The sequence below is a fragment of the Diadema antillarum genome, unplaced genomic scaffold (assembly GCF_040938485.1).
Source record: "Diadema antillarum isolate AM-2024a unplaced genomic scaffold, OU_Dant_1.0 scf00000100, whole genome shotgun sequence".
In the NCBI taxonomy this organism is placed as follows: domain Eukaryota; kingdom Metazoa; phylum Echinodermata; class Echinoidea; order Diadematoida; family Diadematidae; genus Diadema; species Diadema antillarum.
This window is the reverse complement of record NW_027270989.1, coordinates 409854-431209: the sequence shown is the minus strand read 5'-3', so window position 1 is coordinate 431209 and position 21356 is coordinate 409854. Positions and strand designations below refer to the sequence as shown.

The 21356-nt window shown below is 37.5% G+C and overlaps 2 protein-coding genes across 2 annotated transcripts; one reads left to right on the top strand and one right to left on the bottom strand.

The window, feature by feature from the left end:
• Positions 1-1641: 1641 nt before the first annotated feature.
• Positions 1642-6640, bottom strand: LOC139718834 (cytochrome c oxidase assembly protein COX19-like). Its single transcript, XM_071630298.1, has 3 exons — positions 6456-6640; positions 4470-4581; positions 1642-3232 (listed from the first exon to the last, which is right to left on the bottom strand). Exons 1-3 carry the CDS (start codon positions 6535-6537, stop codon positions 3151-3153), a joined length of 276 nt encoding a protein of 91 aa, XP_071486399.1. The 5' UTR covers positions 6538-6640; the 3' UTR covers positions 1642-3150.
• A 2433-nt stretch (positions 6641-9073) lies between these two features.
• On the top strand, positions 9074-16336 carry LOC139718820 (uncharacterized). The gene is made up of 8 exons (XM_071630285.1): positions 9074-9128; positions 10064-10138; positions 11124-11368; positions 11869-12151; positions 13089-13474; positions 14027-14184; positions 14989-15056; positions 15903-16336. Exons 1-8 carry the CDS (start codon positions 9074-9076, stop codon positions 15953-15955), a joined length of 1323 nt encoding a protein of 440 aa, XP_071486386.1. The 3' UTR covers positions 15956-16336.
• Positions 16337-21356: the final 5020 nt, after the last annotated feature.

Below are 21356 nucleotides of genomic sequence, written 5' to 3'. Positions count from 1 at the left end.
ACATTTTATTCTTCTTGAAAAACAACATAATGGATTTTCACCAAACTTGTTTGAATGGGCACCATGCGGGACCCAAACCTCGCGACCCAAACCTCGTAAATATTGGAATACAGTTGCACCAGTATTCGATAACATTCTTCTCTAGAATCAGAAGTGATAGAGCTTGAAGTCTTTTTTTTTTCCACACTGCATAGTCCAACTTTTTAAGTACAGTGTACTTGGCAGGTAGTTTTATCAGTGTGATGGAATATATGCAAATGGACACCTTGTCCCTAGCTCTCAAAGCTGCCCCCACCCCAAGTTTCCAATATTCTCAGGTAAGAGTCTGCAAGAATGCATGGAAAGTGAACTTTGGATACTCAGTCAGGTGAGCGCGAGACCCCCCCCGAGTCTCTTGTTATTTGGTTGGTAGAGACGTGGACTGTAATGGCTTTTAAACTCACTAATTATTCAAAGCAGAAGCAGATATCCAATTGTCACTCATAAGTTGTTGGTGGCATTTGTGGAGATTATGTGAGAGTATGCAGGGACTGAAGGAAAAGTACCCTAGTCCAAAGTTATGCAGCTGTATGCATTTGCAGAGAAGTCTGGAGTTTCTTTTGCTCTTTGAATGTATATTTGAGAATATGTGTTTCTTTTGCTCTTTGAATGTATATTTGAGAATATGTGCACAGTGTGTTGTTGGTGGGAAGTTGGTACTAATGCTATATTTACTGGTTGTACTGCTAAAATATATGTAAGAAATCTAATACACCTGTATGGCAGGGGGATTTGTAAGTCCTGCTGTATCTCCATTTGCAGTCTCATTTGGGTTTTTGCTCTTACTGTTTTCCTGTGGCTTGCCCTTTATGTTTTTGATTTTGGAAAAACTGACCCTCTGTTGCAACTGGTACTTCCCTGTTTCCCATTCCCATGGAAAAAGATAAAGGCATTACTATAGGATGGGGGGAAAAGGTACTGTACAATTTTTCTTTTAGAGCACTGATGATATAAAATGTCATCACTCCTTCCTCCCCTCCACCTCCCAAAATCATGACTTGGCAGCCACCTTCTAAGCTGTTTACCCACCTGTTTCTTAAGAAATTTTAATGATGTAATCACAGAGTACCAGACAAATTAATTCTAAACTACATGTACATCCAAGACAACTGTAAGCTCTTTCTCTGTTTGTGTGCATCAAAATGTTGCATTATACAGTGCACTCCTCTTATAACGAACACGGTTGTAACAAAATTCTGGTTACAACGAAGTAAAAATTCAGGCTGCAACATTATCCACTTTATGTATTTTTATTGTTAATTTGTTCGGTTATAACGAAATTTCGATATAACGAAAGGAAAATGTTGGTCCCAAGGACTTCATTATAAGAGGAGTCCACTGTACCATCATAACAAATGTGTGATGACCTCATACATTGTAATAGGCTTTGTTGGTACACTGTACATGTACAGTGTGTATTCAACTGAAGAACCAACCAAGGAATCAGTCATTTCATTATTTAGTAGATCATGTATTATTTTAATCTCAATGCTGTCATATTTTGACAATAAAAGTGCAATGCAATTGTTGTAACTTCATATACATTTGTAATTCTTCTTCTTTGGATTATGTCATTTTTTAATGAAATAAATTTTAGTCTCATTTAGCCTGCTATAGTAACTTTGTAATGCAGTTAATATCATCTTCAAGTATTATTTACCATATCATTCTTTTATCGGGTACAATGTACTGTATTATAAAGAAATGCACATAGAAAAACTGACCAGAATGAATATCATTTATTAGTGGGAATTGAGCAAAGAAAATCCTGATGGAATCCCATTTTCTTTGCTCAATTTTTCCACTAATAAGTATTATAAAGAACATAACAATGTTAGGTACTATGACTTAAATCAATGTACTAAAGGGAAAAAAAAACGTTTGGGGGTTAAGCATATAAAAAATAACTAGAAAAGCACTGATGGCGCAGACCTCCGCCAAGCAGCTACTTTCCACCGAGGATCTTGCTCTTCCATAGTGATCAGTGATTTCCACCCATATGTATGCATGCTGAAAAATCGCCCTATTTCCCAATATAGAAGCCTTTGTTGCATCATAAACCCTCTACTGCGTGGCGCGCCTCACCCTAGCAGAAACTAGAGCACGCACTTTACTGCACGTATGAAAACCTCAAAAATGTGCAGCTTGAACTCCCAAGTTCATTGACCCTACCTGCCAAATATTGAAAATCCTTCATGAAATCCATAAAAGTTTCCGGATCACTACCAAAATTTATTCATTTGTTCCTTGTGTCATTCTCAACCTTTCCTGCAAGTTTCATCTAAATCCATTCCCAACTTTTTGACTTATTTTGCACAAAGAAAAACAAACGGTAACGAAAACATAACCTCCCCCTTTGGCGAAATCTACATGTGTAGATGTGTACAGGTATCTTATTGTGTAAGTCAATTTCCTTCTAGTTCTTTCTTTTCCCATAAAAGTGAAATCTGTGAAGTTAAGACTTTACCACTCTTACCATGTTAATAGACTGTACCACTAGTGTTCACAGGCACAACCATTTATACATTATAGCAATAGAAATGGACCTTTACACAGTGTTCATGCAACTGAGAAAATACACTACAGATGACGTTAGATACAATGCCATTCCTAGCCTTTTTGTCAACGTTTTGATACGCCATACACAAAGCATAGAATGAGGAAATGTGACACATAGGTATTATGTCTTATAAAAGACAAAATCACATATTATGTTTCATAATTACAAAGCATAACCCGATTCATATCCAGTGTCATATTTCTACCATCCATAGCCTTCTCGGTAAGAAACCCTACACTGAGAACTCCATGAGCCACTTTGTACAGCTCCCTCTTTGGAAGGTGGAAATCACCACTACTTGCACACAGCCATCTTGCAAACTAGCTGCATGTGCTGCTTTGAATCCAAACAACATCATGCCATGAACTGCCGGCATAATCGTGGGAGTTAAATCAATTGTTGGCTGTTGATTGCACTGGATCTCTTCCATTTCACCAAGTCCATGATTCATTGTTGCTAGGTGCAAACTTTGACCTTGCTTTTGTTGATTTGCGCGTGGAATATACCTGCATCAGATTAGACCAGCCATCAACAGTTTGCAGGGCCATTCATCACGATGTCTTGGGCATTGACTTTGATTCTTCCATGTCGGCAAATCCAAGTTTTGATAAAGGCTCTCTCTTCATGAGATCCCTGGAGTGGTGTAGAATGTGAGGCAAAGTGAACACAAGAATAGGAGTCATATGAATTGACCAAAGACAGACCAAGAGGGCAATACATGTATTCATGGAAACAGATACAGTGTGGCTTCATCAAGTATGCACACAATATCAATCACAGGTATAGTAAAAGATTTAATCTACAGCAAAAACATAGAGAGAAGGAGATGATCATTAATCTAAATCTCAAACTCAGTACTGTAGTACCACGGTACAAATGTCATGAAAATACCCAGTAGATGTAAACTTCTTTTTTTTTAATATATGTACAATGTATTTTAAATATACATTAAGATTCAAATTTGCTGTACCACATTATATGAGAGAGGTGTGAGAGTGCAGTACTGATGATTTATACAATTTGGTGAGTGAGAGAGAAATTGGAGAGCTGGCCACGAGCAATGAGATTTATGATTTTTGTTTTGGTGTAATAATGTCGGAGGTACATAGAGCAATTCTGCCTGTTGCCTACAGCCGAGAGGGATGCCCCTGCTTTTCATATAGTCACATTGTCTGTCATTAATAGAATACGCATCTTGATACGTATCGACGAAGCTAAAGGGAATTGACCTCAAACATAAAATTGCCAAAACAATACAGCTGTAGTGCCATACAGTATAGTACTTATTAGTGGTGTTTGAGGGAAATCAAGACAATCTGTTCAAAAGTTATGAATTTTCAGTTTTGGTTGAATGGTTTAATCCATGTGCCATCATCACTGGAAGAGACTACAGTACAACAATTCTTGATGTCACAGTACTTTAAATAGTGGAATGATATAAAGAAAATATAAAAAGAAAAACCACAAAATGTATTTTTTTCCGATAAAAAGTACACATTCCTTCGACTTGCTACTGACACAGATTGAGGGCAATATTAATCCCCTGGATTCTGAAAGACGTAGTAAGTTAAGCGCTCTTTCATGATCAAACAATGTAAATGTCTATGTTGATATATGCTATGTAAGTTCAAATTTAACAGCTTTGAAAGATTTTTTGTTGTTCTAGATATAAAATAAAGACAAATGTATCACTGATGTCAAATAGCATTCTGATTTTTCTAATGTTTTGTTGTCTGATCTCACATTACATTCTGCTCAGTCAGGAATAAAATCAAAATCGTGAGAATTTACTCTCCTTAGTTCATGAGAATTGTCACTTAAAGTCAGTCTTCATTCAAGTAAAACAGGAAGATTTGGCAGCTCTGCATACCTCTCCATTCTGCATTCAAGATAGTCTTTGGACTCAAGTCGGCATTTGTGCGAGTCAAGGTTGTTTTCCCTCAGACAGTCCATGAACAGCTCTTTGAATTTCTTGCATTCCCCTGCACAGAATATATGGGAAGCATAATAACGGGGTGCTACATAAGCACTTGCCCGATTGCCTGGCCGGGGCAAGTGAAAATAAAATTCGGGCAAGTGTTTTTGAACAATGATAACAAATGCTTGCCCGAATTGGGCAAGCAAACAGTTTTGAAGCCACATTTTTTCACTTATTCCCCCAACAAACCCACAAAGTCGACCATACAGAAGCCCAAAGATAATGGCTGTTTAGTGATGCAACACACTTAATATTTCATTCGAACACTTACTGTGTACAGTGTATACGTGAAGAAGCCCTAATGCAATGCAACGGCAACACCTGATCGAAGCAAGTTTGTTACTCCATTGTGTTCAAGCATGCAAATCAAAGTTTGCTGTTTATTCAAATGATTGTGTTTTATTAAGCCCTTGACTATCACAGGATTTTCTATATTATTTCCTTATATTTTGGACTTTCTTTTCGGGCAAGTAAAAGTACTGTTCAGGCAAGTGCTTTGCAGCAAATTTGAAAATCTGCTTGCCCGAACGGGCAAGTGGTAAAATAAAGTTATGTAGCATCCTAAATACTACAGCTCAGTGTATGTAATAATATGTATACTTCACCTCTGAGATCACTATCATGGATTCTCAAATCAAGATTGATGATTATTCACTGTAATGATGTAGATCTCTAATTAGGAAAATCTACTGGGTAACACAATTTCAAGCAACTAAATGAATAATGATGACAATGATGATAATAATAATAAATAGATAATTATAATAACTACAAAACATTTTACTGATATTATGGTAATGCTGCCAATACTACTACTTTTGCTACTTCTAGTATAATAATAATATTGTTAATGGATTGTTGTTATTTTTAATGCGAAAGTTAAAGTGGAGTTTTTGGAGAAGAAATTAAGGTGTTAAATGAATTGATGGGTAATGTAGTAAGGTAAAAGGTATAAGAAAGGAAGGAGATGTGTAAAATAAGGAGGGATAGGTAGAGAGAGAGCAAAGAGAGAGAGGAAGAGAGAGGAAAAAGAGAACGACTTAGCGAGAGGCAAAGAGAAAAAAATAGGAGATAAAATTGTATTATTATGATAGAAATGCATGCTATAGAATCAAATATTGCATACTTTAATTTGTGTATAAATGTATTTTCTGGTCAATTTGTTTGTGATTATGTAACTGAAATTGTTGAGTGTCTTTTTTATTATGTCAGATGTATAATAGTCTCATGTTTTTCTGTATTACTTTGTCTTTGCCTTGTGTCTCCTCTTAAATCCAGGAGGCAACCTAGGCTTTCATGTTAAATTGTTTATTTGAATAATAAAGAATGTTGGACAACAACATTAAGACTTGGTACTGGTAAGAAAGAGTGACTCGAGACTTGACAAGATCAAGGCTCACTTTATTAAATTTAGTTAATTTCAACTGACTTAATTAATGTTTATTGACTTTATTAAGTCTTGACAACAGTATGAAATATTCCAGTTATTGTAGCTAGAAATTCCAAGACTCAGTATTACTATTATCTGATTAAAATGTTGAAATACCTTAAACTTAATCTAAATTTTACAAGTGGAAGACAAAAATAAACAAATAATTTCATTTAGCAAGTTGGAAGGACACAAAAAGAATTACGATTTTATGTCATACACAGTTAGAAAGGTAGCTGTAATCAAATCATCTTGGCTCTGCAGGTCTGAAGTGAGCTGAATGGAAGGCCCTATTCCCAAGCCTAAGATTAAGGATAGACCCCTTCGACTTCCGAGTCTTCACATGGGTTAATAGTGCGAATGATATGATTGACGAAGCTAAAGCTTAACACAATACACAACACAGGAAGCAATAGATGGGGCTACACTCCCTACAGCCGTTTGCCTACCTTCATGATCCAGTGGAAAGCTGCCTTTATCTGGAGGTCTTGGCTTGAAGCTCTTCACTCCGAAATTCATTGCAGTGGACATTTTGGCACAGTGTTCGAGATTCTGGAGATTAGGAAAACGGGAGCAGCGGGGCGGAATTATTGCAAAACCTCTGCCTCTTCAGTCACGCTTATTGCGAAGTCTCCTGTTGCTCAACATCCGTATTATGTAATCGAAGCGCCTCAATCTTCGTCCAAAAATAATTCGCCCAACCAAGGAGTTACTACTTGGCCCAACAAGAATGTCGAAACACACAATGTCATACTCTGTCTCCTCTCTCGCTTGCCCCTCCTTTTCTCACTCTCTCCCTCTCTCTCTCTCTCTCTCTCTCTCTCCTCTCTCTCTCTCTCTTTCTCTCTCTCTCTCCATCTCTCTCTCTCCCCCCCCTCTCTCTCTCTCTCTCTCTTCTTTCTAACAAAGATTTGTAACACATACAAGTATGATCTAGAATATTTATACTGAACTGAATTTTTAATGATCCTAATACCTCTGTAGGGGATGGGGTTGGGGTGGGGGAAGACTGGACATGACATTTCTTCAGGAAAATTATATAAGTCAGGGAGGATTTGAATCCGAAGATTGCAATCTCTTCACTTTTCCTATAAAAGAGGATGTGACATGAACTTCAAGTGAACCAAATACCATATTATCCTCTCAAGTAAAAGGCATTATCTATGACATCCTTGGTGCTGTTGTTCTTGTTTTTCTCCTGATTTTTGCATGAAACTGGAGTGATAGAGTATATATATGTACTCTCAATGCCTATACAAAGATAAATGTGAATCAACTCCCAAATTTACACGCTGTATTATCTGTACATGTATGTACGTATATAATATATATATATATAACAATTAAGGGGCGGATCCAGGATTTCTGTAAATTTTGGGAAGGCGCCTTGTCAAAATTAAAGGGGGTGCAAGCACCTGCTCTCCCCTTCATTTTTTCTTTTTATTTCTTTTGTTTTCACAGAAAATAAAGAGGGGTGCGCGTTTAAGGCCTTTTCAACATTTTAATCAGTTTATACTTAGTCTTAGAATATCTAGCTATATACAGTAATTGGAATATTTCAAACATAACACATCAATATTTGGCCAATGTCCCCAGGCCATCGGGCCACAGCTAATTTTGAACCATCCGGAAATTTATAGTATGTTCAAATGCATGTAATTTCGTCCGTCTTCTCTGTGCCGTGCACAAGTCTTTCATAATTTCCACTCTTCTTTTGGTAATTTGTAATTTACAATTTACCATGTTCATATACAGTATATCATGACGTGTCATGTAAAAATTATTTATTAAACTATGGTATGCAAGTGCAGTTTAAGTATACTCACAACCCTTGAACCAAAGAAAAGGTGAATACTGAATCTTTATCATTAGGCTACATCGCACCACTGATGCCTCTCAGCATTATATTATTCTCAATGGACTCTGAAGTTGTGCTTAATTGCAAGCTGATGTTATGAAATGCAATCAATGCACTCACCCGGATTGTCTTGGCTACAGTATGAGTTCCATGGTTACAGTCAAATTGCATATGCTACAATAAATAAAGAAATGCATTTGTTAGTGTATAATTTGTTCAAATATTGTTAATCAGAGCCTTGAAGAAGCCGGGGGGCAAAAAAAAAAAAACGCAATAAAAATAACTTCATTGGCAAACAATGCATCAACTATTAAAAATGTAATGTAACATACATTCTGAGCCTCACTTTACATACATGAGGCCCTATGTGTGTAGTAAATATATCCCCTCTTGAGATAGCATCATGTGGGATATGCTCGAATGATCAAAATTTAATTACTCTTGCAGTTCGAGGCTTATCATGATATAGCAAACTCCGTTTTAATCGAAGGATACATCAGTATATACCTCGATGTGCTGTTAAAAGTGGGTCGGCGAAAAAGTATTGGGATAGGCGCAAAGTGCCACTGGCCGATTTTCACATGGTTACCCCTGAGTATTCCGCGAAACGTGAAATCGCGTATCGTGCCTTCACTTCGGCAGCAGGATCCGCAGGAGCTGAACGTGGTGAAAAGTGCATAATGGCTGGCTATTCCGCATGCTAGCTCGCTGTCATTCTGCTCTGACACTTTAATCATTTGATCATATGTAGCTGAAACTGAAAGTGTCGAAGTCAACCACGGCATAAACACCAACGCCAACTGGTTGCAGGATCACGCATAGACAGATAAGATCCGTCTGTCCGGAGGAGTCTTTTATATTTTTGACGTTATCGCTCTCAAAGGTGGAGGGGATCCGTGAAGCCAGACGCAGTCTCCGCGGAACATTCCCCGACGACCAGATAAACATGTAAATTTTACAGACCGATCTTTCGGTCGAGATCACGCAGCGCAGTCAGTGAGTAAATTAGGTAAGAAGACCATTGTTTGTTTTGTCATGCATTGTCCATTGACCTTGCTTGACATTGCATTGCCGGTCATGCCGGTATTTTTCTGTTATTTGTGATATTATTATCATTGATCTGTTAATGTAGCTGAAACTGAAACTCACTGAAACGTGTCGAAGTCAACCTAAAAGTTTTGAGTTAACCACGGCATAAACACCAACGCCATGCCAACTAGTGTGCAGGATCACGCAGCGCAGTCAGTGTCAGTGAGTAAATTAGGTAAGACTATTTTTGTTGTCATGCATTGTCCATTGATCTTGACATTGCATTGCCGGTCATGCTAGTTTTTATTTTTTTTTATTTTTTTTTTATTTTGATATTATTATCATTGATCTGTTGATGTGTAAAACAATGTTCAATAGCGTGTAACTAGACCAGGGGCGTATCCAGGCATTCGAGGGGGCGCCTTTGCAAAATAAGGAGGGGGGGGGGGGGGTGCAAGTACCACCGCCATTTTTTCTTTTTATGTTCTTTTGTTTTAGCCAAAAATAAGGGAGGAGGGGGGGGGGGGGGCGAGGCTTGCCCAATGTGCTTTCCCCTGGATCTGCCACTGTAGACTATTGTAAAAGTGGACATTTGTCGCGGTGTTGAAATTTTCACGCATTTCTCGCAACCAGAAACTAGCGCAAAAATAAAAGCACAGCCAATATTCATTCTTGCCATAATTCCAGTAGGCCTACCTGTAGTTAATGTCTTGATTCCGCAGAAGTTGAAAAACATGTGAAACTCTTAAACCGGCCGTCAGCGCGAGAAAATTAGTCATGCAAAAATATCCACTATTACTTTCGCTTTGGGGAAAATTTAACTTTACATTCTTTTCATCCTGCTACAGAGTTTGACCTACTACTACCTACACCAGAAGTAAGTCCAGAGTAATTTTAAAGTGTATTTCAGCCAGGCAGAGTGTGGGCATCACCGGTAAGACGAGACAAGGTCAGCTTACAAGTTGTAGACTTTACTCTCTAGTATCTGTACAATTGTAATTAGAGTATGAAATTGATCCAAAGATAATTAAGTATTAAATTCATTTTTTTCTTTTAGATTTCCATTAGAGTTTATTTTCCATACATGCCCCTAAATTATCATTTCTTCTCACACTTAGCCTCTCATCTCAATTCCTTTCCCTTTCCTTGTGCTTATCATACACATTCCAGCACCTTCTGATGTGAAGTCACACGGCCTTGGAAACCGAAGCAGTGAGGGCAAGCGAGCGTGCATGAGAGCTCAAGGTCTGACTAGTTAGGCTATTCATCATTCACAAGTTAAACAAATGCCTTTGTGTGTGGCGATTTCGACTTTATTACTTTGGCAAAGCTTTCCAAAATCTGACATCTTCGGAAAAACAATCTAGAAGACTAGACTTAAACTCTATTTTCAAAATTTGAGCAAAAAACGGCACACAAACGCATTTGTTTAACATGTGAATGAATATCCTTGAGCAACACTCGCCTGCCCTCAGAGTTAGGGCGTGCTTCGGTTTCCAAGGCCAATTGTGACGTCAATGCATCGGGTCTATTCATGCTTAAATTCAGCTCATGATCACCTCATCTTTACTTTCTACTGGCATTCGTTCTCTCTTTGACCTCCGGTCACACTTTTTCCTTTTAGCATTTAATTTGATTGGCCTGTGTAGTCAATGATTTAAATATGCAAATGGAAAGAACTCTGGAACTCACTGAGAGAGGACCTCCTTCTTCTGCCTCTCCCTTTTTGCCCTGAATCTCTGTTGGAGATTGACTAAATGCTGCCCAGCATTTGGAGTGCTGAGTGACTAGCTGATGATGATTTTGGACACCAGAATGAGTGTTACATAATCATTGATTTATTGGTGACAGATAGCCTATAAGTATCCCTTCAGTCTCCAATCGTATTCTGAGTGTTCCTTTACTGGTGATCAGAGTTTCCTTTCATAACTTTCATAATTTATTAACTTCTTTTTTTCGTTATTGTGCACAGTCATGCTACCTTTTGACTTTTCAGATCATACATTTAAATGTGAACATTCTTCATTTAGATGGACGCTCGCCCTGGCCTTAGCATTAACGCAATGTAAATTATATCTTTACATGTCAGCCTTTCATATGTATAGGCTGATAGAAACTTGCTCTTGAGTCCAAAGTTGACTGTCTGAAACACATCAAAGCTAAGACTAGTAAGAAGATGTCATGAATTTCAAAATGCATGTTGAATTGCTTTTCTCTTATTTTTCTGCAGTCAAGGGGCCTTATCCTCTCTGTCAAGGTAAGATGAAAGGAAAGGTCAGCGATGAAGAGCACGAGAAAAAGCTTGAGAAACTGGAGGAAGACTTGTTCCTGGATGTCACATTTGATGTTCAGACCAATGATCAACCCCAGCAGTCCAGCGCCACAGCCCCTGTCTATGTAAAGTCCATCGGTAGAGGAGAAAAGAAAGCCCGGAATCCCCTGGATATACCTCTTCCATGGCAGTATTACGAACAGGTTGGTTGAAGTAACGTCTCCTGTTGAACGTTTATCATTTGTTTCTGACGGAAAAGAATAGATGCAGTCTTGATCATCTCTCCTCCAAGTGTTGTGAATTTTCAGAATTAAGTCAAATTTTCCTGATTTTTGTTTTGTTTTGTTTGTTTGTTTGATGGAATGATGTTTGGTAACTTATCTTTTAGGATACTGTATCACAATGTGTTATAATTGTTAGTGCTTTGCTCTAGACTGTATGATTTTTGTCACAAATGCTATGCACCACTTAATGCTGTAAGAAAAAAAATGCTTTATCTACTTTAGCTCCTCAAGAAAAGGATAGTGTGATTTAGGCCTACCTGGGAACCTTATTGCCTACAAGCTACAGTATTTGTGACATATGAATTCATTTATGTAATTCTCTATGCTTCCATCAACAGCATACTCATTTAGCAATAATGTCAACCCTTTCTTCTTGCCATTTGTTTAGGTTTTAAGTTTGTTTGTTTATGTTGTGGTAGCTGTCAAAATTACAGAGCTGCCAAGAAAGGGGGGAAGATGGAAGAAGTGCCACACCACAGAGACCTGCCTATCCTGCGCAGCCCCAACTGAAGACCAACAGTAAACAGTCTGCACCCATGGCCTCAAGAGAGAGGGAGAGGGGATGTGGTGGAGAGGTCAAGCAGAGAACAAGGGGGCGTGGCAGGGGGAGGGGAAGGGACCTCCAGGAAATTCCGCCTTCTTGGAAGCCAAAGCCGTCCGTCGTGCAAATGCGAGATCTTGGCAAAAGTGGCCTCCCCAATGGTGAGAAAATAAGAATTCAGGCTGTTTCAATGCACAGTAAAGTTACGTCAATAAGATTAGTTTAGTACGTGTATAGCAAATTCAGTGCTAGAGTTTTTGCCCTACAGAAGCATGCAAATGATGAAAATATTTTTTGCAAAGAGATCAAAGTTTAAATGGATATACTTTTATCTCTTTATTGAGATTTTGTGTAGTCCTGAGAGTAATGTGCTTTGAGACCAGGAGTTGTTTTTTATTGAAATTAACTTCCAGAATTGAAAGATATTTTAGTGAATGCAAGGGCTGAATGAAAAATTAACAACCAACAACAGAAGACAAACAAGAAGGCCTTGTCCTGTCATTGCAAATAGAGCAATTATTCAGTTGCCTTTCAGCAAGAAACACTAGTTCCTATACATTTCAGTCACTTCAATAAACTGGACTCGTCTGAATTTCATTGTATGCTTGTGATGTCAGTGACATGCATATCCTTTTTGACCTCTCACAGCCTGTTCCTTGATTTTTGTTTTTTATCATTCTTCAAACCAACAAAGCCTTGATAACATGAAGAAAGACTGTGTGAGGTATCTTTGATATAGATCAACAAATTTTGCATTTGGAATCTGCAAGGTGATCACAGCAATATGATGATGAATTGTTCAAAAATTTTTGGAAACCAAGCTAGCTAGTGAAATGGTAATACATCAAAAGAGGGTATGTTGCTTGAAAGTTTACATAATGATGAAACCGAGGAAGGGAAGTTATGCGATAGCACCGTCGAAAAGAGAGGTATTGTTCAGATGATATGTGATGACTATCGTAAAAAGCACCCACGCGCAAGATGTTCCAGAAATTGAATTGTCCTTAAATCCGTTCAACTCAAGTGCTGGCTGTAAGACGGCCTTCGTATACATCTTAGCAATTATACAGTCTGATATTTTGTGTTCATGACATCAAGGTGATGCTGAACTGGAGGAGGGTAAAGCCCACCTCATGCAAATGTTTCTTGGTAAGCGGTCACACTTTGAGCCGGAACGGGAAATCTCCTTTCAATGCTCTGATTCCTCGGTGCGTACCTCCCAGACTGCACCAAACTTTGACCTCCGCAACGAGGCAGACTTTCCGGCAATAATCTCCAAGGGGATGCCGTTCAAGTCGGCTCGGTCGGCCAACGGGGATGCGCCACCGGGCCGGAGGAAGCCCAAGAGGCAGGAGAACAAGGAAGGATGTCTCGGTTCCGCCGGGAGCAGGGGAGACGACAACGCCTCCTCCAGTTGCGGATCAGAGAGGCGGGGCAAGCCAACTTCAAACCGCTCCGAGCAGCAGCATTCTGATGATATCGACGTGAGTGTTTGAATGAACAAAGGAGAATGCTCTGTCACCATGGCAACAGAGCCTACATAGATAGTTGTCTCTGAGAATGATGCAGATATTTTAAAGCTTAAGTTGTTCGTTATGTTTTTGTTTTTTCACCAGAGATCTTTCATTTACCAAAGGTTTTTTTGTAGATCTATGTTAAATTTTTCTTGTCATTGCTCTGTATGTATGTGGGTTTTTTTGGGGGGGATAAAATTTGTATCTTGGATGTCAACCAATCTTTTGCATTTGATAGAAGCTGTCTTCCACAAGCTTTTACAATTCAAAATGTTTAAATTTTTCTTAGGTGACTGCCTTATCTTATCAGCGTCTTTGATATGTATGCATGTGGGGCTTTTTTTTTTTTTTTGCTACATAAATATACATATGTTGCAGGTCTCGTTTTAGTGTATACATGTCTACTTTGAAGCAAATACAACATAGTGATTTAGCAGCCATCTCTTACACAAAATTTGAAGAATTTTGTGCCCTTCTTAAAAAAACAAACAAACATGTTTTACCTCTAACTTTTCCGCTTAGCCTCTGGAGGGGCCAAACGTCCTGGAACTATCTGGTCTTCCACCAGGACTAAAGAGGAGTGACCTTGGTGACCTGCTGATGGGATGTGGACACATCGTGGCCATGAAATTCCTAAAAGATACAGACACACAATTGTGTATAGGACTGGCCTATGTCAGGTTAGTACTCTGAATATCTCTATTTGTTAATTATCGTTTATCTTTCGCACATTCTAATGTATATATATGCTTATGATCTGATTCCTGATTTATTCTGTGTTATGTTTTGTTGGAAGGAAAATGAGAGTGAAAATAAATAAATAGAATATTGAATATTTTGATGGATTTACTGCAGTACATTTCACACTCTTGGTTTTCGTAGACTTTTACCAAAAATGGTGACAAGAAAAATAATTACTTGAGGAAGTCGTAATGCAATTATTAGGGATATGAGAGCTCAGAGTTTAAACTGATTTCAGACTTTTCTATTCTGCCCCAAACCCATTTTCAGACTTTTTGGTCAGTTCAAATGCATTAAAATGTTTAAAGCTTTGTGCACTTCAGAATATACATATATTTTTTGAATAAGTTCCAGAACTTTTCAGACTTTTTGCTGCAAGTACTCTCACACTTCTGAATTTTGTTTTTGTGACCTTTAGTAACTTGACTTCTCTATCCTGAAGGATATAAAATGTCACAATTGCTTCGTGATATAATTTCACAAATAGTGCAGTATTTGAGAATAGAAAAATGTTGTCGTAAGCAGTGACATCGTTTTTCCAAATACATGTAGTGTACAATGGAGGGTCAAACAGGCCAACATCTTGAAATAGTTGAAGATACATTTAAATCATGTAAAGCTTTTTTAACAATTAGAGGATTGATTTTTTATCCCAAATATGATAGGCAATATATGAAATTCAGAATGCAAGTGCACTAATCTTTCAGGTTTGTTTGTTTGTTTGTTTGATATTTCTTTGAAAGGATGGAGACTACAGAAGCCTGTGAGCTAGCCATCACATCATACGACAATGTTGAGTCTCCTTTTACTGGTAAGAGTCTGCAGTTCGTACATGTTTAGTAACATGGTAATTGATATTTGTTTGTTTTTTAGAGGCTTTATATTCTCATGTTTAGCTATGGGTATTCACATACTATATTCTGTATAATATCACTATATTCTGTATCATTTCATTTTAGTTCACTTTATTGAAGTGGTTTTATTGATATTTGTTGCTTTTTTGTGGAGGGGAGGAGGTAGAGGGCAATTTGCATATCTTAGCCATGTTTCACATGATTGCATCACTTCAAATTTTATGTTGAATCTAACAATTGGTGTAATATACCGATGTATGATATCATGGTCATTCACTATCATGGAAACTGGTTCTAAACAAGTTGCCACGTAGCCAGAATATTATGAACACATGCTAACCATACTCGAACAAAAGACTGTGACATCATCACTTTGGTACTCTGTGTCGATTGAAGTTCAAAGTATTCGGTTTGATGGTTTAATGAGATTAGATATTGTGTGACAACACCTTCCCAGCAGGTCATAAAAGTGGGAAATACATGTAATTCAATAGGATTGACATTAACCAGGGAGCCCTGTTGCCAAGATGAATGAATGCACCAAAGTGTAAATGGAGGGCTATATACTACTGGCAGAGTATAGTGATTATTCAAGAAGTCAATAGCATTTTACTTGTGTGCATGCTGCAGTTGAGTAATCTATTTTATCAGAGTAGAGATTTTTTTTCAAGAGAACATGATGATGATGAAATCATATCCACTTATTATGATTGGATTTATGAAATAATATCATTGTCCTGTGTTGATGTTCTTCCAGCGTATGTCTCATGAAATATCTCTGTGTACTACTTCATTCTTTCTAGAAATGTATGATGGAAAGGTGCCAAAACTCAGCGTGCGTCTCTTGCGGTCATGATGACAGCACAGAAGTGACCACTCTTCACGTCCATTTGTCTTCTTCCATCACTCTTACTAGGAATGGCCACGAGAATCTAGAGTCCCGTCTTTTCTTCATAAAACACAGGACACTCCGGACAGTGTTAATGACAGGCAGAATTCTGTAAGTGCTACATGTTGCCTTCAATAAAAACAAACAAACAAGAGGTTGAGATGATTTGTAAGTGACTTTATATTTGTCAGTACTGTGATGCTGTTCAGGAAAGTAGTCCAAAGTTATGAATATACAGCATGTTTTGTCTTTGTTCTTGTTTTGTTTGGTTTCATTTTGTTATGTAGTGAGCATTCCTTGCACTCATGAGCTATGAGTCACAAACCATGCTCTGAAAAAAAGAAGAAAAAAAAGTGGTGGTCAATTGTTTGAGGAAAGCCGCACAAGTAGTTCCACAGATGTCACTGTTGAATTATTGCTGCATTCACGCAGACAGTGTGTGATCAATTCACATTTCAGTACATTTTACATGTACTGTGAGTTTGTTATTGGAATGCTGATTTTTCACATGTTAACTACTAATGAGCTTTGCTCAAACACTATACTAATTCATTGATATGTCTAGACAAAATGATTGATTCAAACACAGTATACAATAGACTGAAATGAATTAAATATTTCATCAGTCTTGAACAGTAGAGGGCAGTGTTTTGCCAATGTAAATGCTGCTCTTTCTTGTGACAGTGTAAGGTTTGTATGTAGTACATTATATTGCCAAAGACTAGAGTGATTAATGATTTTTTATGCCTCCGCCACGAAGTGGTGCCGGAGGCATTATGTTTTCGGGTTGTCCGTCCGTCCGTCCGTCCGTCCGTCCGTCCGTCCTTCCGTCCGTCCGTCCGTCTTTCCGTCCGTCCGTAATGAATTTTGTGGACAAGGTAACTATCAAAAGCTGTTGAGGTATCCTAATGAAACTTGGCATGTATGTGTATTAGGGGGTGAAGTTGTGCCTATCAACTTTTGGGTGCACGTGCTCAAGGTCAAAGGTCAAAAGGTCAAGGTCAAATACATAAAATTTCACTATTTCCACCATATCTATGCAATGCCTGAAGATATTTTCTTGTAACTTAGTGTATGCATGTATTACCCAATTTAGATTCTCTGGTGAAAGTTTGGGTCATGAGGTCAAAGGTCAAAGGTCAAAAGGTCGAGTAAAAGTATTAAAACTTCTTTTTTTTCTCTGTAAATTGGAAAATTGTTCAAGGTATCTTCATGGAACATAGTATATATACATGTACTGACTGGCAGTGATTATCTAGAGAATGTAGGGTTCATGGGTCAAAGGTCAGGGGTCAAAGGTCAAGTGCAACACTTCAAAATTTTACTATTTCCCTCATGTTCATGCAATGCCAGCAGGATTAGTATTTTTTTTTTTTACACTTGGTGTATGCATGTGTAACCTAATAGAAATTCTCTGGAGAGTTTTTTTTTCTTTTTCTTTTTTATTACCTCAAAGGTCAAAAGGTCAAAGATCAAGTGAAAGTGCTGAACTAACTTTTTCCTCCATATCTCAGAAGTGGCTCAATTTATCGGGAAACTTACTGCATATCTATGCATGTTCTACCTGAAAGTCATTATCTTATGAATTTTAGGGTCAAAGGCCAGATGAACATGGTAACAATTTACTATTCAGTACAGAAATTGCACTTTTTCTCCATACCAGTACCATGAAAATTACTCAATGCATAAATGTATGAATGGGTCAAAGTCAAGTTAAAGTCCTTAAATCCCCAAATACATGCTCTCCTATTCATCCAATTAAACCAAGGTCAAGGAAGGTGAACATTCAACACATTTGTGACAAACTTGTCATTTCAATATTTTGCCAGTTTTGTGAAAATGTAATCACACATTGTCCACATGTACTATCTAGACCTATTAGGAGAATCATGCATTATGGCGGAGGCATAACAGTCGCCATAGCGACATTTCTAGTTTTTCTTCTGATTTATTGCTCTTGCAGATAAATTTGTCACACCATGGCCTATCTACCACACGTATAGTGTGAAACATGACTACTGTAAAAGTGGATATTTTCGCGTGACTAATTTTATTGGCCGAGTAAGAAGAGTTTCGCGTGTTTTTTAATTCCGCGGAATCGAGACATCGACTATTATGACATCGCGTGGGTTTATATTTGCGCTAGTTTTCTGGTTGCGCAAAATGCATGAACATTTCAGCACTGCAAAAATTTCCACTTTTACAGTAGTATTGCAAGGAGAGAGATTTTGCAATCAATGAAACACATGTTTCTATGGAAACTGTAAATTGCTGCCCAGCCAAAGGCCGGGCACACTGATAGTTACGTCGTGCAGTACAGAAGTTCAACAACTACAGCATTTTCAAATTATTTCTTCCAGCATTTCAATAATTCCATGCACTAATTCAGATCATTTTGAATATTCAAATTTCATATTGAATAGTCCATTGAATATAAATATGCCATGAATTTAATGAACAATTATCAGCCAGTTATCACCATTTCATTTCATTCTTGCAAGCTGGATGTGGACATTGCTGCATACACCGTGCAAGTCTGATTTTGCCAAGAAAGAAATTGGAATCTGGGCACAGATGGCAAACTGAAAAATTGATTAGTTCTCCACAAAAGTGCTGCTGTATATTCAGGAGTTGCACCATTTTGTTTTGTCTCAGTTCCTCTACATGTATATACAATGTATATGTATTATGATTACATTAACAGAATGTTTTGGAATTTTTTTCCCCCAAATGACTCCAAGTGAGATTTCTCTCTCATCTTGAAAGGACACCAACACATTTTAATGAGGGCATGGGAGTATCAGAGCTTTAGCGTATATACATGCCTCATGAACATTTGAACGGTAAATATTGAATGAACTATTGCATTTATGAGTACCAAATGGAATCCTTCAGTTCAAATTTCAGAGAATCATGCTCTTTCCATGAAGTGTATGGCGTGAAAAGATTGTCGTAGTCAACCTTACAATCATACTGACCCCGTAGCTTATTGATTGCTGGAAGGTTGGTTCCCATTTAGCACAAATCGAATGATGGAAATTTGATGCTGCATAATTCTTTTTTGCCATGTGTACATTTTGTGTTGCGTATTCGATCATTGTACCACTGGTATTTACCTTTGCAATTCAATGTGTGTGATTTTATATTTTGCATTCCTTAAAACTGAAGTTACATGTATCTGTAACTACCAGATAGCATGTTTGCCCCCCCCCCCCCCCCCACACACACACATACACACATACACACACACACACACATATGAGAAACTTATAAATGTTCACTGGCTTCTAAGTAGTGAAATTCTTCAGTATGTACAGGTGGAAGGAGTACTGTAACAGTAGTTTGTCTCTTGATTTTTCAGAGAGAAAAGAAAATCCATGCATTTAGAATAATCTAGTAAAGTGGCATATTATGAAGATTTGTGTTTTGAATTTTAGAATTCATATGCAAGAAACACAAAATAAATGAATTCATCCTTTTCCACTATTAAAGTTTTTTTTTTTCCTTTTTGTTTGTGTTTAGTGTTAAAATCATACAAGTGTGAACTTACTATATACTATATTTACTTGGTACATGTACACTGGAACATGACACACTGTTCATATCATCCAACTAGTGTAAGTTGAATTGCTTGGACAAAATAATGCTCATGTACATGAACTCATGGCAAAATTGACTTGTTTAAATCCATTATTCATATGTTTTGTAGGAGTCACTTCATACATGTATGATTCTTTTCGTTGAGTGTTTTATGTAGATTTTTTTTGACCAATGTTGACTATACTTGTGGTGTGCTGAAATACGGAGCATCTGTTGAACACTTCAAGACGTAAGGGAATGAGTGGCTGGAACACTTTTGGTCTGTATACTGTGTTGTCATGGTAACAATTTGATTAGATGTTAACATATTTGTAACCTGATATGAGATGATGACATTGATTTGATGTCTTCAATGCTGTGTGATTTCTTGCTATGTCCAACGTCGTCAGTCACCTTGAATGTCAACACTCGATTTTTTTTTTTCTGGTGGACAGAACTGAGTATGAAATTTTGTTGTGTTTTAATCAATTTTCAGCAGAATCTGTAATTGATCAGGAAAAACGGTCGAAGCCTTTTGAGATCAGTATTTGAACAAATCTGTCTGAATGGGGAATTGCAGATGAAATTTGGATGCAGTTAGGACTCACTGAAATCAAATTGGGTGTGTTAAACCAAGCAGTAGACTATGTAATTTCATGATGAGAAGATATATACCATGAAGACTTGGACCACATATCTGAAAAGTTATGTCTCGTGTGGTATCAAGGAAGATCTGTAGATAAACCTAGAATTTTAGCAAAAAGCATCAATTCTGAGATTTAAATGACTGGTGTGTGAAAATGAAAGAGGTTATATACATTGTATATCAGTAGGTAGTGAGTATTTAGCCTCTTTGGTAAGTACCAAGAAATGAAGCAAGGAAGAAGAGAACCGCAGAAGTGACTTTGTGCAATTTTCATGACAGATGAATATTTGCTACAAGTTACCAGCATGTAGTGAACCCTTTTACTGACGATGAGGTTGCACATTTGTTTTAGCGAAGAACATTTAGGAACATAGTATTTGTGCATCACAATGTGGATATTCCTTCTGCAATCCTAAGGCCAATCTCGGGATGATCGATTAAAACTATACAGTGAAATGCGAAATTGCGATGAATGACAATTTTCCAATGACAAGTTTCACGTTACATACGGGTACATTATACTGTATATATTGCAGTGTTCACGGATATTACTATGATGCTTGTCTTTTTTGTGCGATACATTGTGGTGAATTTCCAGCATTTACCAGCAGAATTGATTGTCACTCATGAGTTAAAATTGAAATTAATACATGTATTAGTCTTCTTTTTTCTAATAAAAAAAAGAGAAAGTGTGGAGTCTTCCCTTTTGTGTGCTATGACTACTTTTAATCGTCTGCGCCAGCCATTACTTTGTATGAGTTTGATGTGCCACTAGAGGTGACAGTTGAAGTCAAGTTATACAGTACGACATGGCGGAGAAAAGTGACAAAAACCAGTTCAACGCAAGAACAGCGATAAACAGTGCGTGAGGCATTATACTGTGCGGTTGTACAAACTGTAGGCTACGTGTATATCCAACAAGTCTCCATTTTTTAGTATGACGTGTGTTTGCAATGTACGGTGAATATTGGTTTGCGATATATTATATCCACGTTGTTTACTTCATTTCCAACAAAAATGCAATTGCAATAAAACATTTGGATACGCATAATGACACAAAACCAGTGCAACAATGTAATCAAGGAAAGTACTGTGAACTGAAATACAAGTGTACAATAAATGTTGTGACTTTTATGACAAATA

Bases quoted from the DNA above. Each gene is read 5' to 3' on its own strand.
- LOC139718820 (XM_071630285.1), top strand. From the start codon at position 9,074: ATGCCAACTAGTGTGCAGGATCACGCAGCGCAGTCAGTGTCAGTGAGT. The intron at 11,369-11,868 runs GTTGGTTGAAGT...ATGTTGTGGTAG, and splicing joins CATGGCAGTATTACGAACAG to CTGTCAAAATTACAGAGCTG. The intron at 12,152-13,088 runs GTGAGAAAATAA...CATGACATCAAG, and splicing joins CAAAAGTGGCCTCCCCAATG to GTGATGCTGAACTGGAGGAG.
- LOC139718834 (XM_071630298.1), bottom strand. From the start codon at position 6,537: ATGTCCACTGCAATGAATTTCGGAGTGAAGAGCTTCAAGCCAAGACCT. The intron at 4,582-6,455 runs GTAGGCAAACGG...TATTCTGTGCAG, and splicing joins CTTTCCACTGGATCATGAAG to GGGAATGCAAGAAATTCAAA. The intron at 3,233-4,469 runs GTATGCAGAGCT...ACACCACTCCAG, and splicing joins CTTGAATGCAGAATGGAGAG to GGATCTCATGAAGAGAGAGC.